The sequence below is a fragment of the Xyrauchen texanus genome, chromosome 11 (assembly GCF_025860055.1).
Source record: "Xyrauchen texanus isolate HMW12.3.18 chromosome 11, RBS_HiC_50CHRs, whole genome shotgun sequence".
Classification (NCBI taxonomy): domain Eukaryota; kingdom Metazoa; phylum Chordata; class Actinopteri; order Cypriniformes; family Catostomidae; genus Xyrauchen; species Xyrauchen texanus.
The window spans coordinates 23366007-23386622 of NC_068286.1; the positions used below are offsets into that span (position 1 = coordinate 23366007).

At 42.6% G+C, this 20616-nt stretch overlaps 1 protein-coding gene across 3 annotated transcripts in view; it reads right to left on the minus strand.

Moving 5' to 3' along the window:
- Positions 1 to 1167: 1167 nt before the first annotated feature.
- LOC127651849 (dehydrogenase/reductase SDR family member on chromosome X-like) overlaps positions 1168 to 20616 on the minus strand; it is a 131209-nt gene continuing 111760 nt past the window's right edge. For 2 of the 3 annotated variants that reach the window (XM_052137883.1, XM_052137885.1), the window contains 2 exons: positions 4169 to 4301; positions 1168 to 2382 (listed from right to left, as the gene is read on the minus strand). In XM_052137883.1, coding sequence (XP_051993843.1) covers positions 2291 to 2382; positions 4169 to 4301 — 225 coding nt within the window. In that variant the 3' untranslated portion in view covers positions 1168 to 2290. The remainder of the gene's footprint in view (positions 2383 to 4168; positions 4302 to 20616) is intronic. The other variant, XM_052137884.1, reaches the window with a different exon arrangement.

Consider the following 20616-nt stretch of genomic DNA (forward strand, 5'->3'; position numbering starts at 1 on the left):
TATACAAACTGTTGTAATTCCTACACCGTTCACCTGATTTGGATGTAAATACCCTCAAATTAAAGCTGAAAGTCTGCAGTTAAAGCACATTTTGTTCGTTTCATTTCAAATCAATTGTGGTGGTGTATAGAGCCAAAAAGATTAGAATTGTGTCGATGTCCCAATATTTATGGACCTGACTGTAAATTGGATTCCACATCCCATGTTTTTAATTGTGCTTCACCATTTGTAGGAGATTTAAAAAAAGAGAAAACAGACACTGCAACATGAATATGAATATTTTGTTGTTGTTTATTTAGACAAGTGCTTCAAAAGAGTAACTCATTCACTTTCTATTCTGACGAGCTGAAGACACTTCAGTCTCCTGGCAGGATAATATTGCACTCTTCTCTCTCTCACACACACAAATGACAGAAACATTGGGCTCATTCACAGTGCATGTGGCTAAGGAGCTATGCACAATCCACTTTGCACATTTTATACTGAGACCAATTCTTGATTCATTTATCATCAACTATTTTGTGGTTCCAAATATTGTTATTAATTTATTTCTCAGTTCCACAAAAATCGAATTAATGTACTGGATCATTATAATCTGTGCAAAGTTAATTACACTTCCTATAAAGCTAATATTCTAATACAACAGAGCTCGGACTGATTAGGGCATAATTACAGTTCTATGTAGAAAACTAAACAAAAATAAAATATTTTTTTTCAAAAGCAGTAAAAATGGGTGAATAGTTTGTCTCTCGCTCCCTCAAAAGCTTCATATCATGTTCATTTTGGAACAGAGAAAAAGAACAGAACTAGCTGGGAGACATAAAAATGTACAACTGTCTGGGAATGCATTTGGTCAAAACAACTGCATGAGTGATGTCACAAAAAAAGCACATTTTGACACCAGTACATTTAAATAAGATAACAGGTCAAAGTAGCAATTCATCCAAAGCATCCACACTTGCGACAACACCTGTTGTTACAGACACCACTGGGTAAAAAGCAACTCCAGAAATTATTTTACAGTACTTTCATAAATATTCAGGGAGCAACATCTCCTGTTAGAAAACTTTCAAATATTAGTTCAAGAATCGATCAGTGGTTGGCTATGGCACAATGACTTCTAATATATATATATATATATATATATATATATATATATATATATATATATATATAAATAATAGATATTTGTTTTCTTATACGTTAACACTCAACATCAGCAAAGAAATAGGAAATTCTTGAGTTATAAAATCTGTGCACATTTTTCAAATGTTTTATTTAACTGAGGTCTTCTCAGAAGCAAGATTAAAATGAAAACGCTAAAACTACATTTTTACAGACTGGTAAGACATTAGAATTACACATTCTGAACACATCACAGTCACAAACAGAACAGTAGGATGAAATATCCCCAGGGGAGGAAAACAAGGTGGACAACGGTGAAGCACCAGGCAACAGGGAAGCAATCTCTTTTCTAGAAGATTTTTAACACCATTTGAAATTACACAGTGGAGGAATGAAAAATAAAGGGCTTAGCCAGACAAAGGTTTTCCCCCCTTAGTCCTTCTTCAGTCTGTATTTAGACCATTATATGCGGTAGGCAGAGCGAGTAATGACACTGACTGATGGATGGATAACCCAAAGGAGGAGCCATAGAAGATACACAACTATACTTTCAAAGAGAGACCCACAATCCCAGTGTAGAAATAGGGAATCAACAGAGACAGGCTGATGTTCGCCCTGTACAGAGAGCTTAATATTTCACATGCAATCCTTTCATCCTTTGATTGGCTCTAGTCTGTTTTGATGAAATCTAAAGTAAAATCAGTGGAACTGTCATTGCAATGGTACTGATTCATTAAGCAGCCAAATAGGCTTAGCAGAGTTCATGATCGTAGCTTATTAATAAAAGCACAAGTGTTATTTGCTTGGTTCAGGAAAGGTTTGTTGAGAAAGATTCCAAGTGAAAAGGAGTTCCAGAACAGGGATTAGCGTATTTAAAGTGTGTTAGAGTGCATGACAGATAAGTTGAAGTCATTTTCTTGATTCTGCAGAGTCACTGAGAACTTGAGGAACCACAAACCAAAGAGCTCCTCACACAAATGATCAATATAATGATAATGAGATGAGAGTGAAAATTTGTACTGAGCGATCATCATGGTATGCTAACAAAGAGATTATTGCTGGTGTGATGTTCTCTCATGCCTGTTGGAGGCCCACTAGAGCACAGCTCTCTTTCCATAGCCTGGTTTGCAGTCGCTCATCATAAGAAATCGCTGAAGACTCTGTTTTACAACCGTTGTACAGATACAGTCCTCCAATCCCCTCCAGCTCGGAGGCAGCTGCAGCATAGATGGCCGTGGATGCTCCTTCTGCAGGCGTCTGTGAATGGACAGCAATCAGACATGAAGTCAACACAGCTGCAGGGAAGGTCGGGAGTTTTAAATCAGAGATGATGTATTAGATGGCATTATATAAAAAAAATGAGGATAATGATCTTCTAAAATCCAAGAATAAAAACTATTTAAAAATGCATGTGGGTGGGCAATATATGGAAAACTTTCATTGTGAAATACTTGAATATTTTTTATTTGGTTCTAAATTCAGTAATGAAACTCTACATGAAGCAAGCTAATAGGTCCTTTGAACATTTTACCTGGCCCAAGCTGACAAGTCTTTTGACATGTAATCTGTTAAAGGAACAGTTCACCAAAAAATCTAAATTCTCTCAACTTTTACTCACCCTCATGCCATCCCTGATCTATATTACTTTCTTTCTTCCGCTGAACACAAACAAATATTTTTAGGAGAATATCACAGCTCTGCAGGTCCATTCAATGCAAGTGAATGTTGACCAGAACTCAGAAGGTCCAAAAAGCAAATAAAGGCAGCATACAAGTAATCCATAAGACTTAAATCCAGGTCTTCAGAAGTGATTTAATAGGTGAGGGTGAGAAATAGATCAATATTTTATTTATATATTCAATAATATACATTTTATCCTTTTTTCCTATAAATCGCAAGCTTTGACCAGCCCCATCCAGTAGGTGGCTAAATGTTAAAGTGAAGTCCATACTAGAATGTGGAAGTGAAAATGTAGATAAAAATAAAAAAAGGACTTAAATATTGATCTGTTTCTCACCCTTACCTACAATATTGCCTCTGAAGACATGGATTTAACCACTGGAGTTTTATAGATTACTTGTATGCTGCCGTTATGTCCTTTTTGGACCTTCAGTCTTCTGGTCACCATTCACTTGCATTGTATGTAACTACAGAGCTTAAATATTTTTCTAAAAATCTTAATTTGTGTTTAGAAGAAGACAGTTATTCACAAAGAAAGTTATACACAAAGTCATGCACACCTGGGATGGAATGAGATTGGGTAAATTAATGAATTTTTGGGTGAAATATCCCTTTAAGCCAATCAGCTCGTATGGTGCAGTTGATAGGTCCTTTGACTTGTAATCTGTTAGCCAATCGACTCTTTGTCTAACATTGAACTGCTTCAGTAGTTTGCATGCATGCATGTTTCACTGCAGCACACAAAAAGAGTTTTCAGCACCACCTGTCTAGATCTGCTTAAGGATATATGTTTTTATTGTGCAGCTATAGTATGTCCTACATGCTTGATGCAGCATGTGTCATATTTGTCTAACTGCGGCAAATCAGCAGCATGTCTTACATGCTCAACACAGCATGTCTTTTTATGTTCTAGCAGTAACAAGTCTTTGAAATTGTTCTACATTAGCAGCACAAGCAGATCTAGTCCACTAGACCAAACTTGTCACATTCACATTAGATACATGAGTTGTCATGACTCAAATATATATCATGATATACACATTTTTATGAAAAAGTGACTTAAAATTGAATAAGTAGTTAAAGTATTTTTTTTATTTACTTGAACAGTCATGTCAATTTCAAAGGAAAAACTTAATAAATAAATAACCAAAATAAAAATACAGCTTATTTTTCAAAAATTAAATCTCTTATTTACTTATTTTAACTGCTCTGTATCTCTTTTCAATCCATTGGATACTCCAATGGTACTCTTACGTAAAGTTTGGTTCTAGTAAAGTTATTCATGGAAAGGAGGAAGCAAGAACCGGCTTGACAATATGAATAATAGTTTAAAGAAGAACTGAACCAAAAGACACAAACACACAGAGATGCCGAGCTTCCTGTAAATCTCTCTCTCTGTCCCACCGCCATCTCCGGTTGGCCTTTATCCCTCTCAGAGGCTTGATTAGCCTAAGGGGCCAGGCGTGTATAATCACGACCCGGGCCAGTCCTCTGCCCTGCCACACGTACAAACACAGACGTATTGACAAAATGTAAAATAGCATGACATAATTTTACATACTAAACCCTATAGAAACGTACTAATGTTTACCTGTACTGTTTGAATGGATTACTATTAAATAATTCCTATTATTAATCAGTTAAATACATTTAACTTGTAATCGATGAGATTAGTTAAATGCAATCACATTTATTTAATGCCATTGTCAATATAAAATTATATTTTAATGGTTTAATTCAATTCTGTGTGATTTCTGCAGCCATACACAAAGTTTTACAAGGATTATATCACTTTAACCAAGACTAAACTTCAATAAAAACTCTGTAATCGTTTAATAATTAAGCATTTAATTTATTTATTTTTTGCCATGGGACACAAAAGGAGTTTTCAGAATATGCCAAAAAACTAATAAACAACAAAAAGCTCCATAAAACAATAATAAAGCTAATCCATGAATTTTCTTTTAGCTATAATCCAAATCTTCAGACTGCTTTCTGTGAAGAACAGACCCAAATTCAAGACTTTTATTCAACGATCTCTGTCTCCATCCACCGTAGTGCTGTCGCACCTGCCACATCAACCTGCGTTTGTTGCTTTCGTTTTCAAAATTCAAAAACTGCCACCTCAAGCATCACGACAAACGGTTTTACGGCAGTGATGTCGAATACTCACTGGCTCTCAAATGTCTCTTGACCGTTTGCGACATGCCGTATTCTGTGAAGTATATGTTTGAATGAGGTATCACAGCAGCGTTATGGAGTGCATCAGGATAAGATTTACAGCACTGGATAATTTAAATTTCACTCTCTACTTCACACAATGCTATTATTGTATGTCATCAGAGAGCCCATCGGATGCAGTGAATCGCCTTTTGGACTGAATTTGGCCATTTTTCTGAAAAAATCTTTGTGATTAAATTAATCTGCCTATAATGTGTTTTATATGCTTAATAAATGGTTAGGGTTAGGTTTAGGAGTAGGTGTGGGATTAGCGGCTGTAAAATATATATAAATGAATATATTTAAAAACAAATTACTACTGTACATTAATCTACTTGTTACATGTTTTTATATTGTTGAAATGTGGTTATGTTCAGAAGTTGGGGTAGGGTTAAGGGATCAAAAATATCTATAAAACAGTAAAAATGTACAAATATATTTATAATCGATTTGCGTATTCAAATATAGTTGTAAGGCATTTGTCAATATTTTACAATTCTAAAGCTCTAATTCGTAAAAACGGTTTGGTTTTAGATGATTTCAAACGTCCATATTGTACATTTTAGTGTCTATTCAAATGTAAAAACGTATGTTTAATGTTACAAATATTACCATACACATAGCTAGGTATATTACTGAGATCAGGCTGAAATATTAATACCTGGTTGATAAACATGTACAGATGAAACTCGAAAAATTAGAATATCGTGCAAAAGTTCATTCATTTCAGTAATTCAACTTAAAAGGTGAAACTAATATATTATATAGACTCATTACAAGCAAAGTAAGATATTTCAAGCCTTTATTTGATATAATTTTGATGATTATGGCTTACAGCTTATGAAAACCCCAAATTCAGAATCTCAGAAAATTAGAATATTACATGAAATCAATAAAAAAAAGGATTTTAAATACAGAAATGTCGGCCCTCTGAAAAGTATAATCATGCATATGTACTCAGTACTTGGTTTGGGCCCCTTTTGCATTAATTACTGCGTCAATGCGGCGTGGCATGGATGCCATCAGCCTGTGGCACTGCTGAGGTGTTATGGAAGACCAAGATGCTTCAATAGCGGCCTTCAGCTCTTCTGCATTGTTTGGTCTCATGTCTCTCATCTTTCTCTTGGCAATGCCCCATAGATTCTCTATGGGGTTCAGGTCAGGCGAGTTTGCTGGCCAATCAAGCACAGTAATACCATGGTCACTGAACCAGGTTTTGGTACTTTTGGCAGTGTGGGCAGGTGCCAAGTCCTGCTGGAAAATGAAGTCAGCATCTCCATAAAGCTTGTCTGCTGAAGGAAGCATGAAGTTCTCTAAAACGTCCCGGTAGACGGCTGCGTTGACTCTGGACTTAATAAAGCACCAGCCGATGTCATGGCTCCCCAAACCAACACAGACTGTGGAAACTTCACACTGGACTTCAAGCATCTTGGATTGTGTGCCTCTCCATTCTTCCTCCAGACTCTGGGACCGTGGTTTACAAATGAGATGCAAAATTTGCTCTCATCAGAAAAGAGGACTTTAGACCACTGAGCAACAGACCAGTTCTTTTTTTCTTTAGCCCAGGTAAGACGTTTGACATTTGAAGCCCATGTGCAGGACCCGTCTGTGTGTGGTGGCTCTTGATGCAGTAACTCCAGCCTCAGTCCACTCCTTGTGAAGCTCCCCCACACATTTGAATGGCCTTTTCCTGACAATCCTCTCCAATGATATTTTGTATCATTTGTCAACGCAGTGCAGCAACTGCAGACCTTGAGCGGGCTAGCTAGCGAGCTCATTGGTTGCTCTGCGGCAACTGCTGCAGCCTATAGACGAACTTGGGCGAACTCGCGTCCAATGAGAGGCGTCCGCACGCTTACTGCATCAAAGCCCGCCAAAATGGGCGTGGCTAGAGTGCATATAAGCGTAGTTCGTAGGCTGGAACCCTGATTTTCATCTCTTCAGCGAAGCTCTTCGCATATCTGAACTGGAAGCCGTGTCGCCGTTCGAGGGGCATCTAGCAAGCTTGGACAGTGCTCGAAGAAGCCATCCTGCGAGCTACGCCATCCGGCGACGTATCCTTTTTTAGAGCAAGCTAGTTCTTAACGAACTTCACAAAAAAGAGTAATGAGAGTCTTTTTTAAGATGCCTCGCGCCACTTGCGCTTCATGCCGCGCCCCTCTCAGCGCCTGAGACCGCCACATCATCTGCGCTCTCTGCCTGGGACTGGGGCATGCAGAGCTCGCCCTCGCTGAAGGTGGATGCGACCTCTGCGAAGAGCTTCCGATGTCGACCCTGCGGGCTCGACTCGAAGCGCCCAGAACCGAGCCGCCGCGCGCCTTCCGTTCCACAGCGCAGGAAAAGCGCCGCTCCCAAAGGCTGCCAGAACCGGTGATAGAAGCGACTGCCTCGCCAGAGCCTCTCCCTCGAGCATCGCTCTCACCCTCCCCGCCCCCCCGGGACGCGCAGTTGCCGTCCAGCGGCCGCACTGCGGCCATCTCGGAGGACGAGGCAGAGGATAAGGGCTGTTCCATCATGGCATCGGACAGTGAGGAGTGGTCAGGCTCCCACGCCTCCTCCTCGGCCCAGGAATCCAGCAGGACCCGCGCCAGAGTCGAAGGGGAACTAACACGCCTCCTCACACAGGCCGTCGACCGTCTCGGGCTCGAGTGGTCACCGCCCCCTGAGCAGGCTCCCAACAGACTCAACGGCTGCTTTCTTCAGAGCCGTCGCCGCGCAACACCTGCGGCCCGGGCCGCTCCCTTCCTGCCGGAACTCCACACTGAGCTTGCAAAGTCGTGGAACGCGCCTTTCTCGGCCAGGATCCGTTCCCACGTCTCCACCCCTCTCGCTTCGGTGGACGGCGCCACTGAGAAGGGCTACTCCTCTAATCCCCCCGTCGAGGATTCGGTAGCAGCACACCTTTGCCCGCCCTCCGCGAGATGGCGGTCTAAGCCAGTGCTCCCGTCTAAGGCCTGCAGAGCGACTTCCGCCTATGTTGGCCGCGCCTATTCCGCCGCCGGCCAAGCCGCATCTGCTCTGCACTCCATGGCCGTCTTACAGATCCTCCAAGCGGACCTTCTTCGGGAGTGGGATGAGAAAGGCAGGCACCCAGAGGCTGTTACAGATCTAAGAAGCGCGACGGGCGAGGTCCACCAAAGCTGCAGCCCAAGCTCTAGGGAAGTGCATGGCCTCGCTGACTGTGACCGAGAGACACCTGTGGCTAACGCTAGCCGACATGGGAGAAGCAGAGCGCTCCACGTTACTCAACGCACTGCTCTCTCCGACCGGTCTCTTCGGCTCCGCGGTGAGTGGCATTGTTGACCGCTTTTCAGAAGTCCAGAAAGCCACCCAAGCCACGAACCTCTTCCTGCCGCGTCGCGCTAGCTCCTCTGCAGGCCGCCCACGTGACCAGCCTCCTGCACGAGCCTCTTCACAGCGCCCAGCTCAACAAAGTCAGACTTCTCAGCGTCGACAGGGCGGCCGCCCTCGATCGCGCTCAGACAGCCGCTGCAGACCACCGCCCCCCCGCGGGCCTCGGTCTAAGGTTGCGCTGAAACCTGAGCAACCGAAGTCCTCCTTGCCTTGTTGAAAAAACGATGGCTCAGTCCCGTGGCTCAAACCGTCAAAGCTTCGCCCCCTGTCAGCCCCCCACTCTCAGGCTACTACAGTGGTGGATTCAGCAGCCAACAAGCCGGTGATACTGCCCGCTTGCCTGCACTCAAACGCCGTTTTCACGGCGACCCAAAGAAATCTTGTAAAAAGCAAACATGCCTTATGTGTAGAAAATGTGCCCACAATCCAGTGTTCACCCCTACACACAAGCATTACACTTCCCGTGTTCCTATCAGAGCCCACTCACATAAAGCGGACACAGCCTGCTCGAGTGTTAGAGTCAATAAATGCGTTCACGAATACGTGCGCGCGCCCATTCTCTGCCCGCTCTGTCACACGGCCAGCAAACACTTCTCTGTATGTAAGTCCCGTGTCCGTGACTATGCTCGCGCATCACTTAACAGATGTGACTCTTTCCCCATTCACCTCAATCGGGAAGTCACTCACAGAACAGCCTGTCCCTGCTGTCTGCGAGCAGTCATGCATAAGCACAGTAAGCGCGCTCACACATTTTGTTCAGCCGCTGTGTGCAGCAATCAGGGCGATTTGGCCATTCACCCTCTAGCGTTACGCTTCAAAGCGTGGGAAGCTATCCCAGGGATATCCAAATGGGTGTTAAGCACAATAAAACAGGGCTATTTGCTACAGTTTGATCGCCGCCCTCCCCGCTTCAGAGCGTGGCTCGAAACTATTGTGAACACGGAAGCAGCCTGCATGCTTCGTTCAGAAATAGCAAACCTTCTGTGCAAAAGGGCCATAGAGAAAGTGCCGCCTTCGCTGAGCGAGTCGGGGTTTTACAGCCGTTATTTTCTTGTTCCCAAGAAAGACGGCGGCCTCAGACCAATATTAGATCTCAAGGGTTTGAACAAGGTGCTTGCAAAAAGACCGTTCAAAATGCTTACAATCAGGAAACTCCTCGCGCATACGCGCCAGGGGGACTGGTTTATCTCTCTCGATCTGAAAGATGCCTACTTTCAGATTCAGATAAATTCCCGTCACAGGCCATTCTTGAGATTCGCCTTCGACGGCCAGGTTTATCAATACACCGTCCTTCCGTTCGGCCTGTCTTTAGCACCCCGTACTTTCACGAAGTGCATGGATGCGGCGCTCGCACCCCTGCGGAGTCAGGGCTTGCGAATTCTGAACTATTTGGACAACTGGCTGATTATGGCACAGTCACATACGGAGCTGCTGTCTCACAGAACAGTTCTCCTCAGCCATCTGAACAGTTTGGGTCTTGCAGTCAATTGGACCAAGAGCTCACTACAGCCCAGTCAGGCAATTTCCTTCCTTGGAATAGAACTAGACTCCGTGGCAATGACGGCTCGCTTATCTACACAGCGCGCGCCGTGTTCAGCGACTAGCCGCGTCCTTTCAGATGAACAGCCTCACGCCTCTGAAAAAATTTCAGAGAGTGCTAGGTTACATGGCCTCAGCCGCAGCAGTACTTCAGCTGGGTTTACTGCGCATGCGCCCGCTTCAGCATTGGCTAAACACCCGCGCGTCTCGCCGGGCTTGGGCCACAGGCCGCCAGCCGATCAAGGTGACTCAGACCTGTATTTCAGCTCTGCAGCCCTGGACAGTGGCCGAATGGTATCAGCGGGGAGTGACGGGTTGGGGCGCGGTCTGCGAGGGCTCTCCGATTTTGGCCTATGGTCAGTTCAGGAAAAGCTCCTTCACATAAATTGTCTGGAAATGATAGTGGTCGAGTACGCGCTTGTGCGCTTTCTCCCGGTCATTCAGGGTCACCACGTCCTGGTCTGTTCGGACAACAGATCTGTAGTATCCTACCTAAACCGTCAGGGCGGTGTCAGATCCAGGAACCTCTTCCATCTGACGAAACGCATACTGAGTTGGTCCCAGTGCCACCTGCGCTCGCTGAGGGCGACGCACGTGCCAGGCCACCTGAACGACGGCCCAGACAGACTGTCCAGAGACAATATTCCTCCAAGGGAATGGTCCCTGCATGCTCAAACAGTCCAGAAGTTATGGCGCATATTCGGCAGAGCAGAGATAGACCTCTTTGCATCAGAAGAGAACTCTCCCTGCCCAATCTCGAAAAGCGAGGACGCGCTGGCCCAGGACTGGCCCAACCGCCCGCTTTACACCTTCCCTCCCGTCTCGCTATTGCCACAGGTAATGCAGAGGATCAGGGAAACGCGTCACTCGGTGCTCCTCATAGCCCCGCGTTGGGAGAATCAGACATGGTTCCCGGAGCTTATGCAGCTGTCACTGACAGCGCCGTGGCCCATCCCAGTGAGAGCAGATCTCCTCTCTCAAGCTCGCGGCACGATCTGGCATCCCCACCCAGAGCGCTGGGCGCTGCACGCGTGGGTGATCAACGACTACCCGTCGCTCTGCCAGAAGGGGTAATAAACACCATCATACACGCTAGAGCCCCTTCCACGAGAAGACTCTATGCGTCAAAATGGTCTGTGTTTTCAAAATGGTGCACCGACAGAGACCTGGACCCACGGACATGTGGGGTGTCGTCGCTGCTCGTGTTTTTACAAAAGCTGCTGGATAAGGGCAGATCCCCATCCACGCTCAAAGTGTATGTGGCGGCCGTCGCGGCGTTCGCCGAACCCCTGCACGGCCAGTCACTGGGAAAAAAAACGAGCTGGTCATCCGCTTCCTCAAGGGAGCTAGAAGGATGAACCCCCGCGCCTCCATCGGTTCCTATCTGGGATCTTTCTATAGTTCTCGAAACTATGAAAGCCCCCTTTCGAACCGCTTCAATCCGTGGATTTAAAATACCTTTCACTCAAAACCGCTTTTCTGACTGCCCTGTCATCAGTCAAACGTGTGGGAGACCTTCACGCGCTGTCTGTCAGCGCTGCGTGTCTTGAGTTCGGACCAAGTGACTCCAAGGTCATTTTAAAGCCTAGACACGGCTATGTTCCCAAGGTGATCGGTACTCCTTTCAGAGCACAGGTCATTTCCCTATCGGCGCTGCCAGCATCCGATAGCTGAACGCGACGCCAATCTCCTTTGCCCAGTCAGAGCACTGAGATTGTATACTGCGCGCTCCGCCTCTTTCAGACGCTCTGAGCAGCTTTTCGCTTCGCTCGGAGGGTGCACCAAAGGTCTCGCCGCCTCGAAACAGACACTGTCTAGATGGATAGTGGACGCTATTGCTGCCGCGATACGCGTCAAAAGACCTGCCATGCCCGTTGGGCATTAGGGCTCACTCCACTAGAGGCATGGCCTCATCGTGGGCATGGTCCAGCGGGATTTCCATTCACGACATATGTGTGGCAGCGGGCTGGGCTTCCCCTCCACCTTTGTCAGATTTTACAATCTGGAAGTGCCCGCCCTGCAGGCAAAACTACTAGCGGTTTAATACGCTACAGCTCCCCTGGTGAGCTGCACTGATGGGACTCATTCCACACAGACCGGCACCGCCGCTCTGTCGTTCCCTTCCCACTATGTGCTTATGTATTACACACACACTGGCCCGCACTCTTGCTGGCCAAATATTATTTCCCCACTCACAAGGACTCCCCCGGGTCCCCCCACCCCCGGGGCTCATGCAGTGGATGCTTGGCGCGCACAGCGTTGACAATGGGTTCCCGTAGCGTAAGCTAGCTTACGCAATACGAGAGAACCTCTCGTAAGAGAATGAATCGGTTACCTAACGTAACCTAGATGAGGGAACGAGTATTGCGTAGCCGGCCGTGCTCGCGCCACGAGCGACTTTCGCTTCATTCAATGAAAACCAGGGTTCCAGCCTACGAACTACGCTTATATGCACTCTAACCACGGCCATTTTGGCGGGCTTTGATGCAGTAAGCGCGCGGACGCCTCTCATTGGACGCGAGTTCGCTCAAGTTCGTCTATAGGCTGCAGCAGTTGCCGCAGAGCAACCAATGAGCTCGCTAGCTAGCCCGCTCAAGGTCTGCAGTTGCTGCACTGCGTTGACAAATGATACAAAATTAAGGATAATTTTTTGGCTTCAATATCTCAGAAAAGATGAATCTTTCCCGTAGCGTAAGCTAGCTTACGCAATACTCGTTCCCTCATCTAGAGAGAACCGAGGTTACGTTAGGTAACCGATTCGTTTTCTTAAGCTGTAAGCCATAATCATCAAAATTATATCAAATAAAGGCTTGAAACATCTTACTTTGCTTGTAATGAGTCTATATAATATATTAGTTTCACCTTTTAAGTTGAATTACTGAAATTAATGAACTTTTGCGCGATATTCTAATTTTTCGAGTTTCACCTGTATTTTAATAATTTCTGAGGTGCTGAATTTTACTCATTGCAATCGGTTGTCTCTCCATAGGTATGAAACAGGTACAGGTAGGAAAAATTTATGGTGTCAGTAACAGTAACTATGGGGAACGGGGCTTAGTGGTGGGTCAGTTCCACACCATGGAGAATGCAGCTCTTTATAAAACTCTTCCTCATTTTCTTTCTAAATGTATAGTAAATGTAGAACATGCATTCCCTACCACATCATTCCATAGATGTGATAGAGGTACTTATCACCCACCCCAACGAATGCATTTATAATTTCTGCTAGACTTGTTGACTTCACTTGTCCTAGTACATTACATTTGCTCCTTGTATGTTTGCAGTTGTAGCATTCTTCAATTTGTGCACTCTTGTGTTCTTCTTGGCACGACAAAAGAAGTACTTGACATGCATCATTAGCTACAAGCTCTGGTAATTGGCACTGAGTAAATATTGTTCAAATGTCTGCAAACAATAATATTGTATCTGTTCACATTACTTTGCCATACTTTTGCATAAGTTTACTCAACTTATGCAGTCCAACTGCCAACGATAATTATTAAAATGATCACTCTAATTACAAATGGTATGGCTTACTTCCACGTGGGAACATCTAAATGTTACGTTGCACAGTCGGTGAGATTGATATGCTGATGGTCAGTTGGACTATGACCCCCAGATGGTTCAATCTCTAAGACCAGTGCTAGATTCTGCACTTGTTTATTATTTATTTATTTCAAGCAAAAATAGTGTGACAACAGAAAAGATACACAATAATAATAACTTATACACTTATGCTTGAAAATGGAGTGGGAAGAAGTAAAACTTATTAAACCCCAACCCAGTCTATCAAAGAATTTATACAAACAAAAAATAGCTGCTTCCTTCATCAATAATCTCAAGGAGAAAATAATAATAATTAAAAAAAAAAAAGAATAATAATAATAGTAATAATAATACCTCATTTAGAAACAGTGGTTGCAAAAGTCAAAACCACACATTCATACCATACATATTAATAATATACAGATATTTCCACAGGTAACAATGATAATCAAATACCAACAATGGTAGACGAAATACCACAAGGGTACATAACAATGATTATCAAATACCAACAATGGTAGATGGAATACCACAAGAGTACATAATGACGAACAACTACCAACAATGGTAGACGGAATACCACAAGGGTAACTAAATAATAACTAATCCAACAATCCACACAACATGAATACAATCAAACCACAATGTCATTGTAATGGAACCAGACCTTTCGTTTGTAAAGACGTTTGAAATTGTGAATGCCTTGACACTGCTTTAATTCAAGCCCCAGATTATTCCACAAAGTAACCCCACAAACAGACATAGAAAAACTACTCCTGGTGGAACCCGCCATTGGGACCACAAAGTTTCCAAATCTTCTCAAACTGTACGACTGCTCCTTATGAGAAAACATATTTTGAATGTTCACAGGTAATAAATAGTGATACGCTTTGAACATGAACTGTGCATTATATAATTTTACAAGATCCTGCATTTTTAATAGCTTTGATTTAAGAAAGAGAGGATTTGTGTGTTTGAAATAGGCGGCCTTGTGTATAATTCGTATAGCTCTTTTCTGTAGCAAAAAAAGTGACTGTATTACATTTTTGTAATTATTGCCCCATACCTCTACAATTAACTTCAAAAGGCTATCTTTGAGGCCAGGTAATTGGGGCTGAGCACTGTTTTTCTCTGCCACAGATCTATTCCGTCTGAGGGAATTTGGATTAAACTACAGTTGTGGTACTGAAAGATGAAATATCTTTTTATACTGTTTACAAGATTGCTACACTTTTTGACAAGTGAATTTCCATTAACTTTTCCAGTTTTTTTGTGATTATTTTGTGACTCAACAAGGATTTCTCAAAATCATTAAAAAAAATCATTAAAAAAATTGTTAACTGGTTAGGCAAATTAATATTTTGGAAAGAAAGTAATAATAATTATTTATAAATAAATAAATATTTGTTCACAAATCAGTGGCTTGTGAGTGAGTTCTTTTTTTCATCTTTCAATTTTGATTATTTTTCAATACAATTTTTTAACAAGTTAACAGAGTAAAGTAATCTCCTAGAGTAAAAAAACTAATTACTCTAGAAACAAAGCTATATCTAGCTGATGAAAAACAATAGCATTTTAGAAAAGAACATTACTGGAGAAATTAATAATCACTTTTATGACATGGTAAACACAATTTGAATATTCCATGATATTTCAAGGTTTTTATTATTACTGTGGGAAATCTATGTTTAACCCTCGTGCGACCCCCGACATACACATGTGTGGATGTTGTATTTTGGCTGCATTATACTCTAGGGCTGTCACGATTATGAAATTTGGCTGACAATTAATTGGCAAACAAATAATTTAATTATAATGATTAATTGCCTGTTTTAGGGCTGTGGCAATTCATTGTCTCATTAAGAGCTTTCATAATTAATTGTCACTTTTTTAGGTGTGCTTTTTTTCTGCATGTGTGCTTCATACACCATAAGAAGTCATTATTACCTACTTAACTTCAAATATAGGCTATAAATCAAATAATAAAATAGTGATATGATGAACTATGATTTCTTTTTAAGGCTTTAAAAAAACGTAAAAATGACAAGAAAAATAAAATAAATATAAAAATATTTCTAAATAATTTAAATATATGTCTCTTTTTGGCCAACTTTTGTTTTGACCAATTTTACATTTACACTTGTTTTTGGAACTCATATATTTTATAATGTTTTAATAAAATATTATTTATAAAGTATACAGTGCATCCAGAAAGTATTCACAGCGCTTCACTTTTTCCACATTTTGTTATGTTACAGGCTTATTCCAAAATGGATTATTTTCTTCAAAACTATTCAAACAATACCCCATAATGACAACGTGAAAGAAGTTTGTTTGGAATATTTGCAAATGTATTAAAAATAAAAAACGGGGGAAAAAAATAAATAAATAAAAAAATTAAAAAAAAATCACATGTACATAAGTATTCACAGCCTTTGCCATGACACTCAAAATTGAGCTCAGGTGCATCCTGTTTCCACTGATCATTCTTGAGATGTTTTTACAACTTGATTGGAGTCCACCTGTGGTAAATTCAGTTGATTGGACATGATTTGGAAAGGCACACACCTGTCTATATAAGGTCCCACAATTAACAGTGCATGTCAGAGCACAAAATTAACAGTACATGTCAGAGCACAAACCAAGCCATGAAGTCCAAGCAATTGTCTGTAGACCTCCGAGAGAGGATCGTATCGAGGCACAGATCTGGGGAAGGGTACAGAAAAATGTCTGCAGCATTGAAGATCCCAATGAGCACAGTGGCCTCCATCATCTATAAATGGAAGAAGTTTGGAACCACCAGGACTCTTCCTAGGGCTGGCCGCCCGGCCAAACTGAGCGATCAGGGGAGAAGGGCCTTAGTCAGGGAGGTGACCAAGAACCCGATGGTCACACTGACAGAGCTCCAGCATTTCTCTTGTGGAGAGAGGAGAACCTTCCAGAAGAACAACCATCTCTGTAGCACTCCACCAATCAGGCCTGTATGGTAGAGTGGCCAGAAGGAAGCCACTCCTTAGTAAAAGGCACATGACAGCTGTGACATCATGCTGTGGGGATGTTTTCAGCGGCAGGAACTGAGAGACTAGTCAGGATCGAGGAAAAGATGACTGCAGCAATGTACAGAGACATCCTTGAAGAAAACCTGCTCCAGAGCGCTCTGGACCTCAGATTGGGGTGAAGGTTCATCTTCCAACAGGACAACAAACCTAAGCACACAGCCAAGATAATAAAGGAGTGGCTACGGGCAACTCTGTGAATCTCCTTGAGTGGCCCAGCCAGAGCCCAGACTTGAACCCGAGAGGAGAGATCTGAAAATGGCTGTGCACCGATACTCCCCATCCAACCTGATGGAGCTTGAGAGTTCCTGCAAAGAAGAATGAGAGAAACTACCCAAAAATAGGTGTTCCAAGCTTGTAGCATCATACTCAAAAAGACTTGAGGCTGTAATTAGTGCCAAAGGTGCTTCAACAAAGTATTGAGCAAAGGCTGTGAATACTTATGTACATTTTTTGTTTTTTATTTTTAATAAATTTGCAAAGATTTCAAACAAAGTTCGTTCACATTGTCATTAAGGGGTATTAAAACTCAACAGCAGTGCAAAATATGAAAAGACAATGCAGAAAAGCAGAGCGCATGTGGCGGAAGACAAAACTTGTAGTCCATTATAACATCTACAAAGACAGCATCCATGCTTTTAATATGGAACTAGGCAAAGCTAGACAGACTTTCTTCTCGAATATTATAAACAGTGACTTAAACAACACACCCACTCTTTTTGCGACTGTAGAGAGACTGACAAACCCCCCAAGCCAGATTCCCAGTGAAATGCTCTCAGACAGCAAGTGCAGTGAGTTTGCTTCTTTCTTCTCTGAAAAAATCAATAATATCAGAAAGGTGATCAGCACATCCTTGAGTTGTGCTGGGGTCAGACAAATCAAACCACAACCTGAGAAAGTAGTTACTATGTCTGATTTCAAAGAAATTGATGGCAAAATTTTGGAAGAAACCGTACAGCACCTAAAAACATCAACCTGCGTCCTTGATGCACTTCCCACATCTTTTTTCAAAAGTGTGTTCAACTGTTTAGAAGCAGATCTCCTAGAAGTGATAAACTCCTCACTTCTCTCAGGGAGTTTTCCAAACTCCCTGAAAACTGCAGTTGTCAAGCCCCTCTTGAAAAAGAGCAATCTGGATAAGACCATATTAAGCAACTATAGACCGATCTCAAATCTTCCTTTCATAGGCAAGATCATTGAAAAAGTTTTCTTGAATCAGCTGAACAAATTCTTGAACTCAAATGGATACTTCGACAATTTTCAATCTGGTTTCCGATCGCATCACAGCACAGAGACAGCGCTCATAAAGATAATAAACGATATTCACTTAAATACTGATACAGGCAAATTATCAGTACTGGTACTACTCGACCTCAGTGCTGCATTTGACACTGTCGATCACAACATACTTCTTGACAGGCTGGAAAACTGGGTGGGGCTTTCTGGGATGGTCCTAAAATGGTTCAGGTCATACTTAGAAGGGAGAGGTTATTATGTGAGTATAGGAGACCATAAGTCTAAGTGGATGTTCATGACATGCGGAGTCCCTCAAGGCTCAATTCTTGCACCACTCCTGTTCAACCTGTATATGCTCCCAATGAGCCAAATAATGAGAAAGAACCAAATTGCTTACCACAGCTATGCAGACGACACACAGATCTACTTAGACCTAGCACCTAACAATTACAGCCCCACTGACACCCTGTGCCAAGGCATTGATGAAGTAAACAGTTGGATGTGCCAAAACTTTCTTCAGTTAAACAAAGACAAAACTGAAGTCATTGCGTTTGGAAACAAAGATGAAGTTCTCAAGGTGAATGCATACCTTGACACTAGGGGTCAAACAACTAAAAATCAAGTCAGGAATCTTGGTGTGTCTCTAGAGTCAGACCTTAGTTTCAGTAGTCATGTCAAAGCAATAACTAAATCAGCATACTATCATCTGAAAAATATTGAAAGAATTAGATTCCAGTCAAGACCTAGAGAAACTTGTGCATGCTTTCATCACCAGCAGGGTGGATTACTGTAATGGACTCCTCACTGGCCTTCCCAAAAAGACCATAAGACAGTTGCAGCTCATACAGAACGCTGCTGCCAGGATTCTGAGCAGAACCAGAAAATATGAACACATCACACCAGTCCTCAGGTCTTTACACTGGCTCCCAGTTACATTTAGGATTGATTTTAAAGTATTATTACTGGTATATAAATCACTCAATGGGCTAGGACCTCAATATATTGAAGATATGCTCACTGAATATAAACCCAACAGATCACTCAGATCATTAGGATCACATCAGCTAGAAATACCAAGGGTTCACTCTAAGCAAGGAGAGTCTGCTTTAGATATTATGCCAGCCGCAGCTGGAACCAGCTTCCAGAAGAGATCAGATGTGCTCCTACAGTAGTCACATTCAAATCCAGACTCAAAACACATCTGTTTAGCTGTGCATAGGGCTGTCGCGGTTAAGAAATTTCCCTTGCGGTTATTATGGGTGGCTCAATAGCGCGATATGCGGTATTACCGCCGTTTTTTTTTTTGTTTTTTTTTTTACAAACTTAATTTTTCATGATTTTACTGCATACAAAGCTCTATTGTTGAGTTATGTAGTATATATTGTTGCTTTGTAACTGACAGAGAGACACGTTTTAAAACATTTTTGTTTATTGTTAAATGCCAAACAGCAACAAGAACATGCCTTTTCCAATTAAAAAAATGAAAGAAATCAAAGACTTCTAAAGTATCACATGAAAACAAGTAGCCTAATAAGAAAATGCCTTTTTCTAATTTGAAAACGAAAGAATTCTAAAAGTAGGCTATCACATGAAAACCATGTGTAGGCCTAAGTGAAAATATCCTTGTCCTTGTTTCGCGCTAGGAAAACCAACATATTAACCTTATGTGGTTTCAGGGAGGATCGCATGGGGGTAACAATATTCCCCGCGGCACTGAAAACCCTTTAAGACGGTGTGCTCGTTGCACAAATACACATGTATTTGCGCGCGACTTTGGACAGCAGCGGAAATCTAGACTGATTATCGCGCCACCAGGACAGTGGATTCGCGTTGGATTCGATGCACTCCTCATGCAGATAGCGCGTGAGCTCGTTATCAGCTCGCGCTCTCTTGGGTATGGGCGCTGACGCGGAGGTTGTCCGTGACTTCAGGTCTCCAAGAGTCTTTTTCTTTGCTGCAGGTGGCACTACCGCTTGCCCTTCGTCTCCAACCTCTGACGCACGGGCAGCGGTCTCTTCGTCCTCCACTCCCACCATCTCTTCAATGGGTGCGGATTTTGTCTCTGTGTCATTGATATGATCGCCCCTATATCGAGGATCTAAACAACACGCCTTTGCCAAAAGTTTTTGTAAGGCAGCTGGTTCATACTTCCCATTTAGAACACCACACATTTTGTGCTTTATGTCCGATGTTAAGGTGGTATCCTCGGATGATGGTTTAAGCCAACCCGCTCGGTTAGCGAGATGACACCTCAAATTAGATGTATCGCCGCGTGTCACAGGAACCTTTTTGCCGCAAATTTTGCATATCGCCTCATCTAAATTCGCTGGCTCGCCCTTTTCATTGGGTTGAAAGCGCGACGTGACATTAGGTTTTTGGGACGAGAGCGACTGCCATCGTTTCAGTAGGCCTATTCAAAATAAACGAAACACCAGATAGAGCTACAATGGTTCGTGGGAAAATGTCGTAACACTCTTGCATAATTCTTAATTTATTTAACATTAAATGCACAGTGACAAATTGTAAAACAAAAAGGCCACAGCCTTATGGAAGAAAGAAAAAAAACTGAACACTGCGATTGCCGCGGTTTCTGTGGTTGCTTTCCTTCCTCTGCGGTTGGCTGGTCAATAGCGCGGTATTACAATATTGCGGTTATCGCGACAGCCCTAGCTGTGCATTTACTGAATGAGCACTGTGCCACTGTGTGTCCGACTGTTTGAACTGTATTTTATTTTATATTCTAAACTGTTTCAATTATTCTTATTTTATTTTTTTTTTATTCTTATTTTAATCTCTTCAATGTAAAGCACTTTGAATTACCATTGTGTATGAAATGTGCTATTAAATAAACTTGCCTTGC